At 40.1% G+C, this 18,178-nt stretch overlaps 1 protein-coding gene across 3 annotated transcripts in view; it reads left to right on the forward strand.

The window, feature by feature from the left end:
• Positions 1–18,178, forward strand: part of tep1 (telomerase-associated protein 1) — a 38,749-nt gene that overhangs the window by 12,706 nt on the left and 7,865 nt on the right. For all 3 annotated transcript variants that reach the window (XM_033650541.2, XM_033650542.2, XM_078173022.1), the window contains exons 14-47: positions 38–190; positions 426–497; positions 1,336–1,457; positions 1,763–1,828; positions 3,125–3,268; positions 3,402–3,693; positions 4,443–4,564; positions 4,758–4,871; positions 5,061–5,178; positions 5,292–5,480; positions 5,860–6,050; positions 6,145–6,286; positions 6,556–6,735; positions 6,899–6,991; positions 7,892–8,027; positions 8,146–8,305; positions 8,726–8,859; positions 8,954–9,042; positions 9,279–9,393; positions 9,580–9,606; positions 9,692–9,902; positions 10,131–10,251; positions 10,895–11,019; positions 11,120–11,219; positions 11,502–11,657; positions 12,489–12,701; positions 12,997–13,053; positions 13,218–13,353; positions 15,792–16,031; positions 16,393–16,550; positions 16,861–16,968; positions 17,461–17,565; positions 17,777–17,906; positions 18,016–18,101. In XM_033650541.2, the coding sequence (XP_033506432.2) occupies positions 38–190; positions 426–497; positions 1,336–1,457; positions 1,763–1,828; positions 3,125–3,268; positions 3,402–3,693; positions 4,443–4,564; positions 4,758–4,871; positions 5,061–5,178; positions 5,292–5,480; positions 5,860–6,050; positions 6,145–6,286; positions 6,556–6,735; positions 6,899–6,991; positions 7,892–8,027; positions 8,146–8,305; positions 8,726–8,859; positions 8,954–9,042; positions 9,279–9,393; positions 9,580–9,606; positions 9,692–9,902; positions 10,131–10,251; positions 10,895–11,019; positions 11,120–11,219; positions 11,502–11,657; positions 12,489–12,701; positions 12,997–13,053; positions 13,218–13,353; positions 15,792–16,031; positions 16,393–16,550; positions 16,861–16,968; positions 17,461–17,565; positions 17,777–17,906; positions 18,016–18,101 (4,605 nt within the window). The remainder of the gene's footprint in view (positions 1–37; positions 191–425; positions 498–1,335; positions 1,458–1,762; positions 1,829–3,124; positions 3,269–3,401; positions 3,694–4,442; positions 4,565–4,757; positions 4,872–5,060; positions 5,179–5,291; positions 5,481–5,859; positions 6,051–6,144; positions 6,287–6,555; positions 6,736–6,898; positions 6,992–7,891; positions 8,028–8,145; positions 8,306–8,725; positions 8,860–8,953; positions 9,043–9,278; positions 9,394–9,579; positions 9,607–9,691; positions 9,903–10,130; positions 10,252–10,894; positions 11,020–11,119; positions 11,220–11,501; positions 11,658–12,488; positions 12,702–12,996; positions 13,054–13,217; positions 13,354–15,791; positions 16,032–16,392; positions 16,551–16,860; positions 16,969–17,460; positions 17,566–17,776; positions 17,907–18,015; positions 18,102–18,178) is intronic.

Consider the following 18,178-nt stretch of genomic DNA (forward strand, 5'->3'; position numbering starts at 1 on the left):
CGCAGTTGTCTCCCCGTTTTTATTCCCATTCTCTCAGATTACGGAGATCGCAGTTTTGCTCTCTCTGATGGTTGTCAGCAGCGCCGAGGACAGTCAGCTCTGCTTAAGTGATTGGAGACACAGTCAAGAAATTGAGCTGAAGTCTGATGTTCTCTTGGATAATGTCAGGAGTGTGATAAAGCAAATAAAGGTCAGGGCCTTTTCCCATGGCACCCTTCTTGTGTTTAATGTAATTTCATACCAGCATTCATTTTAACTTCTATGTAGAACGATCAGAGAAAAATGGGCACAACTGAATTGTTTGACTGTATTCGTAAAATAACATATCAGCTGTGCTTGTGGAGGGGGGTTCTGCTCATTAAATTTGCCTTTATATATTTTACTACATTTACTTACTACTTCACTTAAATACTTTTCATTCACAGGCATGTTCAGGCATATCACACGAAGACAGAGACAACCACTGCTTCTCCAGAATGCTCACCAAGAAAGACAAGGTTAGTACATGTGTAATTTGTTTTGATAGGAGAGAGTCAAAGTTATTTTTTTCGTGCATAATAAGTGCTTACACAACAAATGTTAAAACACCTCAAAGTCTCTGGTGAATCAACAAAAATCTTTAGATGGGTTTATAGCTAGCAGAGAGTTGTAAGAGGTGTAAGGAAGCATTGCTGTGGTTTCTAAAAAATGTAGATTTAATAGATCTGAAGCACCTAATGAAACTGGCTCGCAGGATGTTATTAGGAAAGAAAAGGGTAGTTGAAGTTTAGAGGTTTACATGTTCCATTACTTACACCACCTGTAGTTTTTTTCTTTTTCATTTTTATCTGTGGTCTCTTCCTATGTTTTTGAGGTTTTACAATTAACATCTGTGCCAATAAACAAGATATTTAAGTGATTTCAATATTACTGTAAAATAAACTTCAAATATGAGCACACAGACAGAACTTAATAAAGTTAATCTTAACCTTCCCTCTGCTGTTACATATAATAAAATGTTGTTGGGATCCCCCTCTCCTCCCTCCAGCTTAACCACACGCAAACAGCAGCTCTAAAAAACAAGACACACTTAGTCATAATTATCTTTGCCTGCACCGGACACAAGTTTCAGAATTGCATCAGCCATTACAGTCATTCCTTCTGGCTTAATTTGGACTGGAAATCTGGTGTGAAATTGACTGTGGCTCTGCAATTTATTGGTATTTGCTGAGCCATTACCTGAGTTTCAGGTGTTTAACATCAGTGACACGCTTTGTTGATTAAAAGTCAAGTACTTCAGTTGACAGCACAAGATGCATCCTTTTGATCCTTGACCTCACATGCTTTGTATCTCAGGTGGACAACATCATCGTGCTGACTGACTACTGGGTCAATCATGAAGTCGAGTGGGCCATCAACAGCTACAGGAAGGAAATAAACAACAAAGCCCTCGTGGTGCAAATCCTCTTGTCACAACGGTAATGCTCCAATTTGCTGCTGTAGCTGCTGGTACTCCTCTATCTCACAGACAGCATTGAAAAGCTATAGTCGCAATCAAACCAGTCACAGGTGGACCTTTAATAAAATTACCATCTATGTTTTCTAACATTTTCTCAGCATAAACAGGTCCTTTTTAATATTAGGTTGTTTGCAAATATGTACAGTAATGTAGACATATTTATAGCCACAAACAAAATTCACTAACATTTAGCTTTCTGCTGGTTTCTCCTTCCCTTCCTGTTTCTCACCTGAATACATTTATTGTATGTTTCTCTACTTGCAGAGAGTCAGAGTTCACCCCTGACAGGAACTACGTGAAGCTGTCAGGCTTCAGTGAACAATTGCTGAGGTAAAACGTCTGGTTGCTTCTTTTAATCCAAAAACAGATTTACATGATTTATATGTGTGTAAGAAATGTGAAGCTCGATGGCACTTTAATCTGTGCAAAGTCTGCATGATCACTTGAAAATACAATTCCTGACAAAATGCGTGTGAATGCTGATAGCGGAAATATGTCACAAAGCATTACTATATATGCAGAAATGTAAAATGAATTGCCTGAAAATTGTTGCATTACATTCAGGCAAATGCATTACACCTCACTACTGAAAAACCTAGAAATTGACTTGTAAAACTGGCACTGTTGAAAGCTGAACGGCATTACCTAAATTACCTAAAATAGATTTAGGATTTGAAGTTTTTCTCAATTAACTGCAACCACTGAAAATTTAAAAAAAGATTTTAGATTTGATCATATTACCATCAAGGGACTTTTATTTTAAAAATCCAGCACAAACAGACAGATGCACCAATCAGAAACAGCCAAAAAGTGATAGACATCTCATCAGCCAATCAGATTGCCTCTGTGTCTGTATGCGGGGCATGAAAAATGCCAAGTCATTGTTGGATTGAGTTGCTGATAAAACAGATATGCACTCTTTGAAAAAGATATCTAAGGTCAAAAACTATTAGATTTATTGCTGAAAACTTTTCACTTTGGGCACCCCAAGACTATGCTGAGAATGTAGAGGTGTCATTTTGGTTGGAAAAAGTTAAAAATAACACATTTTTTAGGAGTCTTCACATTCACAGTTCTTCTCAAGATGTGAATTGAAATAACAAAACAGCGGATGAGTATAGGTGGAAGGGCTGTCTTGTTGCTTTCAGGCAGAAAATTCAAAAACCGCAAGCTCTATTGCTTAAGTGGGGATTCTGAGTCAGCATTCACACTACTAATGATTTGAAGAACAACAGTGTGAATGCTGAATCAATATTCACACTAATGACCATTATGTCACTGGTCCTTACCAAGAAATAGTCTGGTACTTGATCCCCCAATAAAACAGCAAATTGTCATTTTTACACTTCAGTTTTGTATGAACTAAACAAACAAGATTTAACATGTAAATTGGTGAGTTTTAGAGTGGCTGGTAGGTGGATGTTATTATACATGGACAGAGCAAGGCGAGCTCTTTCCCTTTGCTACAAGTCTTTATGCTAAGCCAAAGTAACCAGCTGCTGGCTGTAGTCTTATATTTATCCTACAGAAATGAGAGTGGTATTGATCTTCACATCTAACTTCCATCAAGGAAGCAAAAAGTGTATTTTCCATGATGTATAACTGTTTCTTCAATTATGTTACCAGGTTTGTGGCAGAACGAGGATCGTCCAGGCTGCTGGACCATGTGGAGCATTTAGACAAACTGTACAACGTCCTGCCACCAGCGGGAGCTAAAGGGCCTCAGAGCACAAACGATGTCATCCCAATACCAGCCAGCCCCAAGTTAGGGTAAATTTTATTTAGTGTCAAACGGGCATTTCTGAGCAGTTTTCTAATTTGATGCTTATGGTTGAAGGGAGACATTTCTTTTTTCCCACATTTTCCTTGCTAGTTTAACACTAACACTCTCCTCTGTCACCAGGTGGCGAGGTGTGCGTGTGTTTGTCTCCTCCACCTTCAGGGACATGCACGCTGAGCGTGACATCTTGGTGCAGAGCGTGTTCCCGGAGCTCCGGCGTCGTGCTGCATCACACTGCCTCTATCTGCAGGAGGTAGAGCTGCGTTGGGGTGTGACAGAGGAGGAATCAGAGCGGGCTACAGCGCTGTGCCTTTCAGAGGTGTGTCGCAGCCAGATGATGGTAGCGATCCTGGGGGAGAGGTACGGGCTGGTGCCACCCAAACCTGTCCTCCCTGATCTGCCACAGTACAGCTGGGTAAGACTTTTTATCATGATATCCTAAACTTAAAGAATTATTAAGTAAAGCTGTGTACACAATGTGCTTCTGTGTAAGAACCTGTTTTATTGGGATTGGGATTAAAAATGGCTCACCTAAATTCTCCAGGGAAGTGCCGCACAAACAGAAAATTCAACTCTAATCTAATAACTGAAAAAGCTTCTCACACTGCACTGTTGGGTTAAAGCAGATTTGTCCCATCTTTTAAATGAAATGATATCAGTCAAGCTTGCTACAAGTCAGTAAAATCTAATGTAGGACATAAAATGAACAATTAGGATTAATATAAGAATAATTTGCTACTCTGCAATCTTGATGGGGCATTAAATGATCTGTTATTTACTGCATTTGTAGGATTCAAATTTAGTCAGTGAAAGTTTCCTAATGCAAGTCTGTGTTGCTGTGTTGTAAAACTAATCACCTGTATTATATTTCAGTTGATAATTAGAAAATATGGTACAGTTAGTATCCAGAAATGTAAACAGGAAAAGAGGTTGCAGTCAGAAATTGAGAAATGATTATATAAAGGTAGAATTGTCAGCGACTGGTAAAGAAACTATTACGTTATTGTATTTTTTGGTGATTTTGTGAAATAGAGTGTCAAAAATCAAACTACCTTTAACACTTTAAATTAAAAGACAATGGTGTTTGTTTTTAGATATGAATTTAAATTTAGGATATTCTTTAAAATATTGAAAGAAAGCATTTTTTTTTGTCTCTGTGTGCAGCTGGCATCAGCCCCGGTAGCCCTGTCCATCACAGAGATGGAGATCCGTCAGTTCCAGGCTCTTTACCCCGACGCGGCACAACAGAGAATGTTCTGCTACTTCAGAGATCCAAACATCATCAAGTAATCCATACTCACATTCACACATCACAATTTGTCTGTACTTTTCTCTTCATCCACTTCATTTCCAAAAGAGGCATGGGATGTTTTTGTAAAGTATTTGATCCATTAAGTTGTTTCCAATGCTGTAATCTGTGTGCACAGTTTGCTGAAAGTATTTTATGTTTTAATTCCATTTTCCTCTGTTGTTTCTCAGATCAGTTCCAGTGGCTTGGAAGTCTGACTTTGTTCCTGAATCAAAGGAGGCTGAGTCTAAAATGGCCTCTCTGAAGAGATGGATAAGGGCCAGCGAAGTCAAGGTCACTGAAAAGTGAGTCGTCTCTGTCTTATGATTTAAGACTTCTACTTTAAAAGTAGTATTTGTTACATCTTTGTTTTTTCAGTATTTACTGGTAAAGTGGGATATTTATTTTAAAAACTGGCATATAGCATTCTGAAATTAAACCAATAAAACACAGTTTTAAGTCCGGAGCCTACTTCTCTGTTTTTCCTGTCATAGTTACTCGTGTGAGTGGGGAGGCGTTGTGGAGGGGAAACCATATCTGAAAAATCTGGAGGACTTTGGAAGGGCTGTGCTGGAAGACCTGTGGATGGCTGTAGTAAAGCAGTTTGTGGAAGTTAGTCAATCTGATGATTAAAATAATTTTATTTCCAAACTCCTCATAAACCAAAGTTAACTTTGTAAAAATGAAAAAAAAAAAAGAACACTTCATTATTCTCTGTATGGCAGGAGGATGAGGAGGCTGGGGCTGTGTCTGATGTGATGGAGCAGGAGGTGCACCAGGGGGCGCTGCAGAGGCAGTTCTTTGGCAGGGCAAAGCTGCTGTCAGCAGCTGTTGAGATGGTGGAGCAGGCCCAGACCAAAGGGGGGATGATGGTGGTGGAGGGAGGACCTGGAGAAGGCAAAACTGTCTTCATGGTAAATTTATTACGAAATTGGGAATTCTGACCTGTTTATGACATGTTTACATTCAGATTGATCATTTGTTTGATGAAATGTCAGGAGACTGATAAAAAATTTTTCTCTAAACCAAAGATGACATCTTAAAATGTCTGATTTTGTCTGACCAAGAGTCCAAATCACCAAGATTAAATTTACTAACTCCTTACAACAGAGAAGCTGAAACCAGATTTTTATTTTTTTTCTGGCAAACATTGTAATTTAACCTGCCTTAAAGGACAGGTCTGTTGTATTAGACTGAATTAGTTTTAGCCAGGTGTACCTTATAAACTGGCTACTGTGTGTAAATTCTCAACATGGGAAACATTGCTACCCATATTTGTCTCTCTCCACACAGGCTGCTCTAGCAGATGCACTCAGGACGGGAGTAAAGTCCAGAAAAAAACTTGTCTGTGATGTCATCTCCTACTCTACAGCTGCCAGCCATTCAGCACGCTCTGTGGAGAACCTGCTTCAGTGCCTTGTTCAGGGGCTGAGGAAGATAAAAGATACTGAGGAGGAGGAGTCTCCTCTTCCCCATTCTTACAAGTAGATAGATTTTCAATCATCCTCTAAATAGTTTAAAGGTGCATCATATTGTCAGTGCTCTAGAAGCTATTGACTTTTCCTTTTTTTCTCACAGGGATTTGCTGTTGGAGTTTCACTCCACATTGAGTGACAAGAAGAAGAATAAACCTCTGGTGCTGCTGGTTGATGGGGTTGATCTTGTCCAAGATGGCAAAGGGCAGCTGAGCTCTGAGTGGATCCCACAGCAGCTTCCACAGGTCAGTTACAATGTCGTTACTTCAAACTGCCAAAATGTCGATCCGTATGAGCTCGTAATGATAGGTCTGAATTTTAAGTTTTATACTCGTCTGCATAAAGTAGCTGACATGTCTACAGTCTCAGAGCAGAGACATTTTATTATTTCAGTTGACATGTAATGACACAAAACGTGGTTTGGATGCAGGACAAAAAATATTTCTACACTGGATGCTTTGTTTTTAGACATTTATCTGTGACAGTAAAACTCATATTCTCTTTTTGTTGCCAGGGTGTTTGTTTGGTAGTGAGCATCCCAACCAAAGCGGCACTGTTACAAATCCTGGCCAAGAAAAAAGGTACTGTCCTGTTTGCCCTGGGACAGCTTACCATGCTGGACCGAAAGGAGATAGTTCAGAAGGGACTGGACACCTTCGGGAAGAAACTCAGTGACTCTGCATTTAACAATCAGGTTCTTCTAATCTCTTTTGCACCGTAGACATCACAGAGTTCACATTTTTTGTGAATTCTGGCAGTTGCAAGTCTCCAGATTTTGCTTTTGATACTCACCAGTTTGCTTTATATTCTTTAATGTTTTATTTTTTCCTAAAACTGTGTTGTATCTGCACATCCAGCTCCAGACGCTAATAATGAAGAAGGGAGCAGTGAGTCCTCTCTACCTGCACCTGGCCTGTGAAGACCTGAGAAACTTTGCCTCCTTTGACAAGGTTTGATATCTCTTTATTTAGACACTTCCACAACAGGTTATATTTCCAGGGTTGGATGTAGCAACGATATGTATGGGTGGATGCTTACGTGAAACCTTCTTACAATATGTAACACCAGTAAAGAAGCTGATAGATAGACATAGAAAAGTTAATGACAATATTAAAACCAGCACAATGGCATTCTCATAATGATAATAACAGTATGATGATTTAGCAGGTATTTTGTGTTAGCATGCAGACATATCCTAATAAGCACTACACACAAAGTACAACTGAGGCCAATGGGAATGCCATTAGTTTTGCAGATACAGTTGATCATAACATATTAGTATGTACATAAAAATATCAGACAAAATGAGATTTTGACACGACGATGGCGCTAAATGAAAGTTCAGGGGGAACAAAGTCATCCTAAGGGGACAATAAATTGCGTGTACCAAAGTGTCAACCTCATGCAGGTCAGGTTAACCTGTTGGTGGAAGTCAGATGATCACTACGGTCATTAAAAATGAATCCTCCAGGGACCTTAACGTGAAATTTCATGGCAATCTCCCTAATAGTTTTTGAGATATCTACCATTATGGTGGGCTGACCAAATTATGCACTGGTAGACCTAGGAACCCTGCTGCTAGCATGGGTACAAATGACGCAATGTATAGTGCATGACAGCTGGTGACATAATGAATGTTAAAAAGAAGCAATATACTGTATTTATTTTGTCAATATTTACTTTTAATCCACTGTTATTGAATATGTCTGTGGGCTTTTCCTCCAAGCAGACGATTGATTATGTTGCTAATCTTCTTTGAAATGTTAGATAACCCTGCTACCATTTAATCTTGATGCATGCACATGATTTTCAACTTGTTGATTACAATGTGCTTTGTCTTTGTATCTTAGTTGAAGGAGAGCCTCCAGGGCTTGCCTCAGTCTCTGAGCCAGTTGGTGCATTACAGCCTGGACAGACTCTGCTTGCAGTACCGAGGCATGCTGGGACTCCGCTGGGCCCTGGCAGCACTCACTGTCTGCACCACCGGTAAGATGATTTAAGCTTTTTTAGATCTGGTAAATTGGTTGGAAGTGCAATACACTGAGTGCCAGATTATTTAAAGGGATATTATAACCGAAGTGGTAATTTGCTCAACTGTCGACAGGCCTGAGGGAAAGAGACTTGTACTCTGTACTGAACACGTGCAATGACCTATCCTCACGGGACAGTCAGGTCACATGGCAGGAAGTTCTGCATCTGTCTAGGAAGCCCAAAGGACGCATTCCCCTGGCAACTTTCACCCGTATGGTACAGAGTTTACAAAGGTATGAAACCCATATGAGTGCAAATCCAAGAAGCAGAAATGCTACTTGCTTGTGAAAATTCATCTCTGACATGCCGATGCAATGACCACATGTCAAAGTGTCCTTGCACCTAGCCACCACACTAAGGTTCTGTTTTTATCTAGACTCTCCTGTGCTATCATTTGCAGTCATGTTAGTTTATTTTATTCTAGCTGGTCATTTTTTATGTTTCCAATATATTTTGCGGTTTCACTAAAATGAAATGCACAAAATCATTAGTATTTGATCACTGTTTCAAAGATTTATATAGATTTTTTGCTTTTAGATTTCCTCCATGTTAGAGGGAATACACATCTGGAGAAAACTGTTTAGTGTAGCATTATAGATAAAAATCCTAACGGAGAAAGAATTATTAAACCCATTTGGATTTCCTACCTGCAGTCTGATCGGTTCGTCTCATTGCCACAACACTGACGACATGCTGGTTCTAACCAATCCGGAGGTGAAGAGGGCCTTTGAGGACTTTCTCCTACCAACAGAACATGACAGAACCAGAGCTCACCTTGTACTAGCAGGTAATGTACACACAATCTGTTCTTCTTACAGTATGAGTATTGGTCCCTGTGTGTTTAAATTAGTCTTATGTCACTATACTTTCTCTCTATACAGCACATTTGTGGACACTAGCCGACCCACAGGGCACAGATACCTTCATTAACTGTGAGGCCAACTCTGTCTTGCACCTGCCTTCCAAACTGGTTAGTCATCTCCCATCACCACCCATAACATAAAATGCTATAGTACGTCAGTCCTGATCAGGAATTTGTTGATGTTTGAACAGGTTTGGGGCCAAACAAAATGCTCAGTTAGGACAATAAGCCCAGACAGAGAAATTTAATACATCTTGGTAAAAAAAACATTCAGAGAACCACAGTTACACATGATATTCACTTAAGATTTTAATGTCTGGCTGCTTTTATTTGGCTTTGGTCAGATTCAAAGTGGCCAGGTGGAGGCGCTTCATTCCCTACTCTCCAGCTACTACTTCCTGTATGCTAATGTGCGCCATGGCTTCTTGCACCACCTTCTGGAGACCTACAGCTTGTATGGTGAGTATGCGTGATGATGCTGTGGCTGCTTTTGGATGGTTCTCCATTTATTCCCTAATATGTGCACCTGATGGAAATAAAAATGTATCAAGGGCAGGTTTACTCAGCAAACCTTCCCTTGATAAACGATGACTGTTACGAAAAATTCTAACATTTGCATCTTGTGACATTGTGCATTTCCTGTAGATAACATGCCGAAGTCTGCAACCTCATGTGAGTGCTGAAAATACATAACTCGCATATTCCTGTCAAGTATGTTTTATTCCTTCCTCATACAAGTTTCACTTTGTGCTCTCAGTTGGTTTCCAGGGTCGTCTAGAAGACTGCCGAAGTTTCCTGCGGCGTCACAGCCCCTTGCTCTCCTCCTGGCCGGCTCTTTTCATTCAGCAAGCCCTCAACGAGCCTGCTGAGACCTCTGCTCACACCTGGGCACAAGGCCTGGTGGGAGAAGGAGGGGCCCGGGTAGTTGAGTGGCTGAACAATGACAATCAGATGCTTCAGGAGACGAGGTAAGCAGGTTGTCTGCAAGGTGGATAGAGGAGGTGCGTTATAGGTGTTTCCTAAATCCACTGTCAGTCATGATTATTTTTCCATCCCTTTAAGCCAACAGCTTTTTTTGACTTCAGTCAAATGTAAAATATCTTCAGGTTAGAAATGTTTTTGTCCTCATGACTTTGTATGTTGAGTGTTTGAATCCATATTGATGAATGTGATGATGGTCTTGTGTTTTATCCCAGTGAGCTTGTGTCGACCTTCCCTTCTGAACCGACCTGTTTGGTTGTGAGCTCGGATGAAGAACTGATGGTGGTTGGTACTGGACAAGGAATACTGCATTTCATCAACACACAGACCGGACAGGTACAGACAAATTTTCCAATAGGGATGTTTTTGTTTTCCGCCGTCATGTTCTTCATTGTGTCACTTTTATGTTGCACATTTTAAGGCCTAATGGGTGGTTTGTGTTCATGGTTTCTATTAAGCCTAGAAATCCTGACTAATCATAGGGCTCAAATGGCTATGCATTATTTATTTTCAGTTCACATTGAGAACATTTACAAGCACATAAGAAATCAGGTTGCATATAATAACTGACAACACTTATGCACTGTAGTACTCTGGTTACTAAAAAACTCAAGTGTAAATGCAGCAGATCAGGAATCGGATTTCTCCCCAACACAAACTGATTTCTCTGTCTTTGCTGGTGTTTTGCTGTCACAGTGATGATTTACTTGTCTTTCATAAGTTGTGTGTACATGCACATATGTAAATACCAGAGTAAAAGCTCGTCTCCAGGAGAAATCAAGCTAAAAATTTTATTTTTTCTCATCCTTTTCACCCGTTCATAGAAATCAGGTTTCATAAATACATTCCTGCATAAAGTGATTTTTTACATATAAACACACTTATTATAACTGAGAAAAAATAATGTTCAATTGTCACACATGCTGGGAAAAAACTAGAAAAATGTCTAATATGAACTCTATCTCCTGGCTGTGAACAGGAAGTGAAGTCGCTTGTGAGCAGCTGTGACGGCATCTCGAGCTGTGTCTTTCTAAAGGATGGACGTCTTGCCACCACCTCCTATGATGGACGAATAGAAATCTGGGACATTGGGAATGGCTGCAGGTGAGAGGAGAATTTCAGACTGTATGAATATCCTAATCCTGTTGAATAATACCAGCTAATAATGCTTGAATTCACTGACTGGTGTTTCTTCTGCTTGTAGGACTGCTCTGATTGAGGGCCACACTAATGTGATAACAGCAAGTGATATCACTGCAGACAGGAAGCACCTGGCAACTGTGTCTCTGGATTTCATGCTGAAAGTTAGTTTCAAACAAATCACATTTAACTTTTGTTTGCAAAGTCAGTTCTTTGTTTTCTAGTGTTTGTGTTTCTTTATTCTGTTTTTTATTTTTTATATTATATGTGTTACGGAAAGACTAGAAAACACTTTGTTGCAGCTAAAGGGTAGCTGGACATCTTTAACTGAACTCTTTAACTACTGCTATCAAATTATGCTGTCAATGTTTATTAAATTGTACGCATCACTTAACCGGTAAACACTATCCATCCTTTATTGTACTGAATGTTTTTCTGCTTTTAAGGTGTGGTCCTCAACTAAAGGTAATGAGGTAGCTGCCCTGCAAAGCTCCAGCCCTTTGAACTGTGTGACCTTTGAACCTGAGGGTCACCTGCTTGCTGCTGGTTGCTGGAATGGGAACGTAATTGTGTGGAACTGGGTCCAGAATAAAATGCTAACGGTGAGTTATCAGAATAGTCATACAGGTAGCTAAAGTCAGTTAAATGCTCAGTACTTAAAATTTAAAAGCAATCATTCTGAAACTGTAACAAAATATAATAAAACTTTAGGATTAACACTTTAAAAGGAAACTCCATTGATTTTACACATCTTTGGGAGTACTGCTTGATATATGAAAACTACTATAAAGCATTCTGTGGCTCCAGAGGGAGCTCCATAAAATCTGATGCTTGTCTCAAGTGATGCCACTTGGTTCAGCATTGGTTGTGTCTGAAGACTACAAATTTAAGAATGAACAAATCTTGGGGTGTAGAGTTAGAAAGACCTCTGTAGCAAACTCCTCATTCCTGCTGCAGGCTAGTGGCTTGAGGCAACAGTAGCCACTATCAGCATAATGCACTTGAATCACCAACAGACCTGTCAGTGGTGCTTTGTGGGTAATGTGGGTGCCAGGTTTAGAATGGAAGATAAACAGCTTAATAAAAAGACACAAAAACTCTGGACCTTTTTCTTTTTTTTATACTTTCCACAGTCTTTATGTTAATATTATAGGAGTGCAATGGCAAAACAGTGGAGTAATCTTTTAAAACCACCTCCAGAATTATATCTGTTTGATTGTATAGTCTATTCATCTTCTCAGTGTAATATTATGTTGATGCGTGCATGGCTTACATGCCATTATTTAAACATGCATTGTAGAGGCATACAGAAAATGGGAGTGAAAAAGGAAGAGTATTAACTGTGCCCAGGTTAAACTAAAATGTTGTGGGTGGATGATATACTTTCTATTTTTTTTTAACTATAACCATAATTTCTCTGTCTGTTCCCTCAGTCTCTGTCTGGTCACCAGCGTTCAGTGCGTAGTCTCTCCTTCTCTCCCTCCTCCTCCATGCTCTGCTCCGGCTCCGTGTCTGGAGAGGTCAGAGTGTGGTCAGTGCCCAACTCTACCTGTGTGGGATGTTTCCAGGCTCATGGCGGAGCCACAGAGGCTCTCACCTTCCTGGATGAAGGCAGCATGCTGCTGAGTGCCGGCTCTGATCACATGGTGAGGCATCGCTGCATCTATATACTGAACCTGGATCAGAGAAATTGATTTAACTCTGCAGGCCTGAGTGGCAGGATTGTAATGTAGAATTACTCCTATACTTTGCTGACTAAATCACTATTTAACCAAAACAAACTACAAACAAATGAGAATTTGGAACTTTTCCATGTGTTTATTTCTTCAGAACAGTCAGAAAAAAGAGCTTTAAGGCTCAGATAAAAACACTGTCACTCACTTTGAAATAAATAGCCTTCTTTTTTTTTACTGTGTGTCTTCCTGTCCTTCTGTAAAACAGCTCCAGCTCTGGTCAGGAGGACTTGGACGTTCAGTCACTGCTTTAAAAAGTGATAAAGTAAGCTCCTTATTTATCTTCTTAACCTTACTGTTGCCTGTCTTTCATGCCATAATCTGTGCAAGTGAACTGTTAGGGTGTAATTTATAAACAATTGATGACAAAGAAAGGAATTGCTTTTTTTTTTTTCCAGTGATATAAAGCATATAATGTTCTCTCCCTAGTGCGAGCGGGAGCCTCCTCCTAAGAAACTGAAGTCTGTAACGTCTGAGCCTGCTGCTCTGTGTGTGGCTATTAATGGAGACTATGCTGCTGTGGGATACCATGGTGACGGCATCAAACTTTTCAGTCTTGACTCAGGTGTGTTTATATACCAGGAATGTAAAGAAAATCATTTACTAGATAGAATCACTGGAAGACACCAATCTGACAGGACAAACACAGATATGCAGACAACATGCAGTGAGAATCATACGACCTTACAAATAAGTCTTTGTCTTTATAACTACAGTCACATAATTACTCTGCAACATAAAGATTTCACCAACACCAAAGTTTTACAGGCCAAAAAAATAGCTTTGAAGTTTTCCTCCTTTTCCTATATATATATATATATATATATATATATATATATATATATATATATATATATATATATATATATATATATATATATAGTACAGGCCAAAAGTTTGGACACACCTTCTCATTCAATGCATCAAAACTATGAATGAACACATGTGGAGTTATGTACTTAACAAAAAAAGGTGAAATAACTGAAAACATGTTTTATATTCTAGTTTCTTCAAAATAGCCACCCTTTGCTCTGATTACTGCTTTGCACACTCTTGGCATTCTCTCCATGAGCTTCAAGAGGTAGTCACCTGAAATGGTTTTCCAACAGTCTTGAAGGAGTTCCCAGAGGTGTTTAGCACTTGTTGGCCCCTTTGCCTTCACTCTGCGGTCCAGCTCACCCCAAACCATCTCGATTGGGTTCAGGTCCGGTGACTGTGGAGGCCAGGTCATCTGCCGCAGCACTCCATCACTCTCCTTCTTGGTCAAATAGCCCTTACACAGCCTGGAGGTGTGTTTGGGGTCATTGTCCTGTTGAAAAATAAATGATCGTCCAACTAAACGCAAACCGGATGGGATGGCATGTCGCTGCAGGATGCTGTGGTAGCCATGCTGGTTCAGTGTGCCTTCAATTTTGAATAAATCCCCAACAGTGTCACCAGCAAAACACTCCCACACCATCACACCTCCTCCTCCATGCTTCACAGTGGAAACCAGGCATGTGGAATCCATCCGTTCACCTTTTCTGCGTCTCACAAAGACACGGCGGTTGGAACCAAAGATCTCAAATTTGGACTCATCAGACCAAAGCACAGATTTCCACTGGTCTAATGTCCATTCCTTGTGTTTCTTGGCCCAAACAAATCTCTTCTGCTTATTGCCTCTCCTTAGCAGTGGTTTCCTAGCAGCTATTTGACCATGAAGGCCTGATTCGCGCAGTCTCCTCTTAACAGTTGTTCTAGAGATGGGTCTGCTGCTAGAACTCTGTGTGGCATTCATCTGGTCTCTGATCTGAGCTGCTGTTAACTTGCGATTTCTGAGGCTGGTGACTCGGATGAACTTATCCTCAGAAGCAGAGGTGACTCTTGGTCTTCCTTTCCTGGGTCGGTCCTCATGTGTGCCAGTTTCGTTGTAGCGCTTGATGGTTTTTGCGACTCCACTTGGGGACACATTTAAAGTTTTTGCAATTTTCCGGACTGACTGACCTTCATTTCTTAAAGTAATGATGGCCACTCGTTTTTCTTTAGTTAGCTGATTGGTTCTTGCCATAATATGAATTTTAACAGTTGTCCAATAGGGCTGTCGGCTGTGTATTAACCTGACTTCTGCACAACACAACTGATGGTCCCAACCCCATTGATAAAGCAAGAAATTCCACTAATTAACCCTGATAAGGCACACCTGTGAAGTGGAAACCATTTCAGGTGACTACCTCTTGAAGCTCATGGAGAGAATGCCAAGAGTGTGCAAAGCAGTAATCAGAGCAAAGGGTGGCTATTTTGAAGAAACTAGAATATAAAACATGTTTTCAGTTATTTCACCTTTTTTTGTTAAGTACATAACTCCACATGTGTTCATTCATAGTTTTGATGCCTTCAGTGAGAATCTACAATGTAAATAGTCATGAAAATAAAGAAAACGCATTGAATGAGAAGGTGTGTCCAAACTTTTGGCCTGTACTGTGTGTATGTATATATGTATATATATATATATATATATATATATATATATATATACATTTTTTTTTTTTTTACTTTTGTTTCTTACATTTATTTTGTGTCTGTATTTTCTGTGTTATTGTACCTTTTATTGTGAAATACTTTGTGATATCTTTTCCTGAAGGGTACTTTAAAAAGAAACTTTACTTTCTTCCTTGCTTGCCAAAAGAAAAAAAGTATTGCCTGTCACCAAAGAATACAAAGGATTGACAGAAAGACAAAGACATAAAATATCGATGAATATTGTATTGAATAACAAAGACATAAAGCATGCACATACATTAACAGTGGAACAGTGGTTAGCACTGTCGCCTCACAGGAAGAGGGTTCCGGATTCGCACACACCAGCCGGCTTTGGCCCTACTGTGTGGAGTGAATGTTTTCCCTATGCCTGGGTTTTCTGTGGGTTCCCCCCCCCACACACACACACACACCCTGCATTTAAAAAAAATCACAAAGTAGATCTGGAAAACAAACAGACCATAACTATTTTTATTTTAATTGTAGGTGAGAGTATTTGGGACTCCGGAAGTCTTGATGTGTCCGTACTGTGTTTGCTGTGGGTCGTTTCGGATGCAGAGGAGCTGCTATTGTCAGCAGGAAGTGACAAACGTTTGAGGGTCTGGAAGAGAAAAGAAGAAGAGAAGGGACTTTTGGGAGGCCTGGAATTGTGTGGACTGTTTGGTGTGCAGACAGGCGTTGTCCTTGCATTAGCACAAAACTCCACATACTTGGCTACAGCTTCAGGTAAGTGTTGCTGATAGTAAAATGAAACTACTGGCCACTTTGCAATGGGATCACACCAGCTGTGAAGCTGATCCCTCTATCGCCCCTACTTTCAGCGTCCTTGCTTTGACCACACCTATCTTTGAAGTTGGCCTTAATAGCAATTGTAATGCTAATACGTTGACAAAATCTGTCGACAGACAGACAGACAGACAGACAGACAGACAGACAAGCACCCGCTAAAGTACTCAAAACAGCTTCTGTGGTAGTTTCTGCTACAATAATCTGTTTCCAGGTAGTAGGTGCTTTTGCCTTCTTCTTTTCTTAAAGCATCACTCTTTCTACTCAATTACTGACCCCTCTTCATTCCCCTTTGAATTAGATGACTTCACCATTGTTCTGTGGTTGTTGAGCGATGTGGCCGCTGACCGCTACCCCACTGAAGAGCCTCCTGCAATGCTGAGGGGCCACAGAGGAGGAGTCACCTGTCTGGCTTTCAGCCCTGATGGTGGACAGCTGCTGTCCGGTGGAAAAGATCAGGTACAATGTGCTTGTGCAGGGTTTTGTTATGGTGATTAAATGGTTGGATGATATGAGACAACACTAGCGGTAGCTCTCTGTTTGATATCACTAATTGTATCAGGTCATTGTTGGCAATGTTGCAAATCATTAAGCAGCATAGCTTCATGGTAATGTTGGATTTTTATGATTTTTGGAACAATGTAATGACGTTCCTTTGCTAGATACGCCTACAGTGGTATTTCTGTTATTTAGCCTACCATCAATATTAATATAAATTAGGGAAGGATTGGTCAGTATAATGCAGGACTGACAGGTTACTTTGTTTCAGGCCCTGATGGTGTGGGATGTGAGCTCGTCTCCTCCTGCTCTCTCCAAGTCGCTCCTTCTCTCTCACAGAGACTGGATCACCGGCTGTGTTTGGACTTCAGACTGTGTGGTAAATCTTCATTACATCAATTAAATGTAACTAAACAGGGTTACAGGTTTGCCCTTGAGTAGAGCTATTACCTGAGAGAGTCATATTACTACAGTATTAGCTGTGTAAAGTAAATTTTGTCATGAAATGATAATATATTGGTTCTTTGGACAATGATACAATATATACTGATATCAGAAAGTCTGCCACTATATGATTTTGATTTAACAATATCAATAAATGTCCTCATCGTCTTTTTCTTGGCTGCTTGCTGTTATCTGACACTAGGCCACTAGCACATTTTGAATATTTAGGAATGAGGTGTGCTTGGACAGAAATGGTGACGCAGATGTGCAATGGGAATTTCAAAATAAGGATGTTTCCTAAGAATACTGATATGTATCAGTGTTTTGCATCGATAATATTACCCCTACACAGTATTCATATTTATTCACAGCAGTATTATTGTGTTTATGTAAACTTGTCTTCATCAGCCTCCCTTTCCTGTTCCAGATAAGCTCTTCAAACGACGGGAGACTTTGTTTATGGGATCTGCAGGCAGGCCAGTGTCTCAAAGAAATCTCCTGGAGGAATCCTCTTACATCTGTCTGCTGTCTGGTGAGCAGCTCATGAGGAGGATGTTATTTCCTTTTCCCCTGAAAAATCTTTATGTATTTAATTGCAGTGGAGAAAATGAGCTCCATAGTTTGTGTAAAGTGTTGAAATTTAACTGCAGGTCTGTCTTTGTTTTGTCTTTTGAGACTTACACGAAGTAAACCTTCAGCCTCATTAGGGGCATTTCGTGTTAACTCTGTGTTTCTGTGTGCAGGGACAATATGTGATAGCCGGCTGTGCAGAGGGAGGGCTGCATGTTTGGAGCTGGGAAACAAACACAGAAATCTGCCACATTGCTGCACATAAGCAACGTGTACACCACTGCTCACTCCTACCAATTACAGGTAAATGTCCCGGGAAATGAGTGCACACACACATTCACTTGTCTCTCCTTCTTTATATCATATTGTACAAAAGAATGATTCTTATTTATTTTATTGCTTTGGTTTTAAGACAAGAGCAAAGAAAACAACCCAGAGGAAATGACTGTTTCCACTGCGTCTGATGATGGCACAGTGCAGCTCTGGAAGCCATTACAGGTCGGTGAATCAAAGTAAAATGGGAAAGTGGTTTTAAAGTGTTTTTTTAGTAAAATATTTCTATCATATTAATGTTC

The sequence above is a fragment of the Epinephelus lanceolatus genome, chromosome 12 (genome assembly GCF_041903045.1).
Source record: "Epinephelus lanceolatus isolate andai-2023 chromosome 12, ASM4190304v1, whole genome shotgun sequence".
NCBI classification, from domain to species: domain Eukaryota; kingdom Metazoa; phylum Chordata; class Actinopteri; order Perciformes; family Serranidae; genus Epinephelus; species Epinephelus lanceolatus.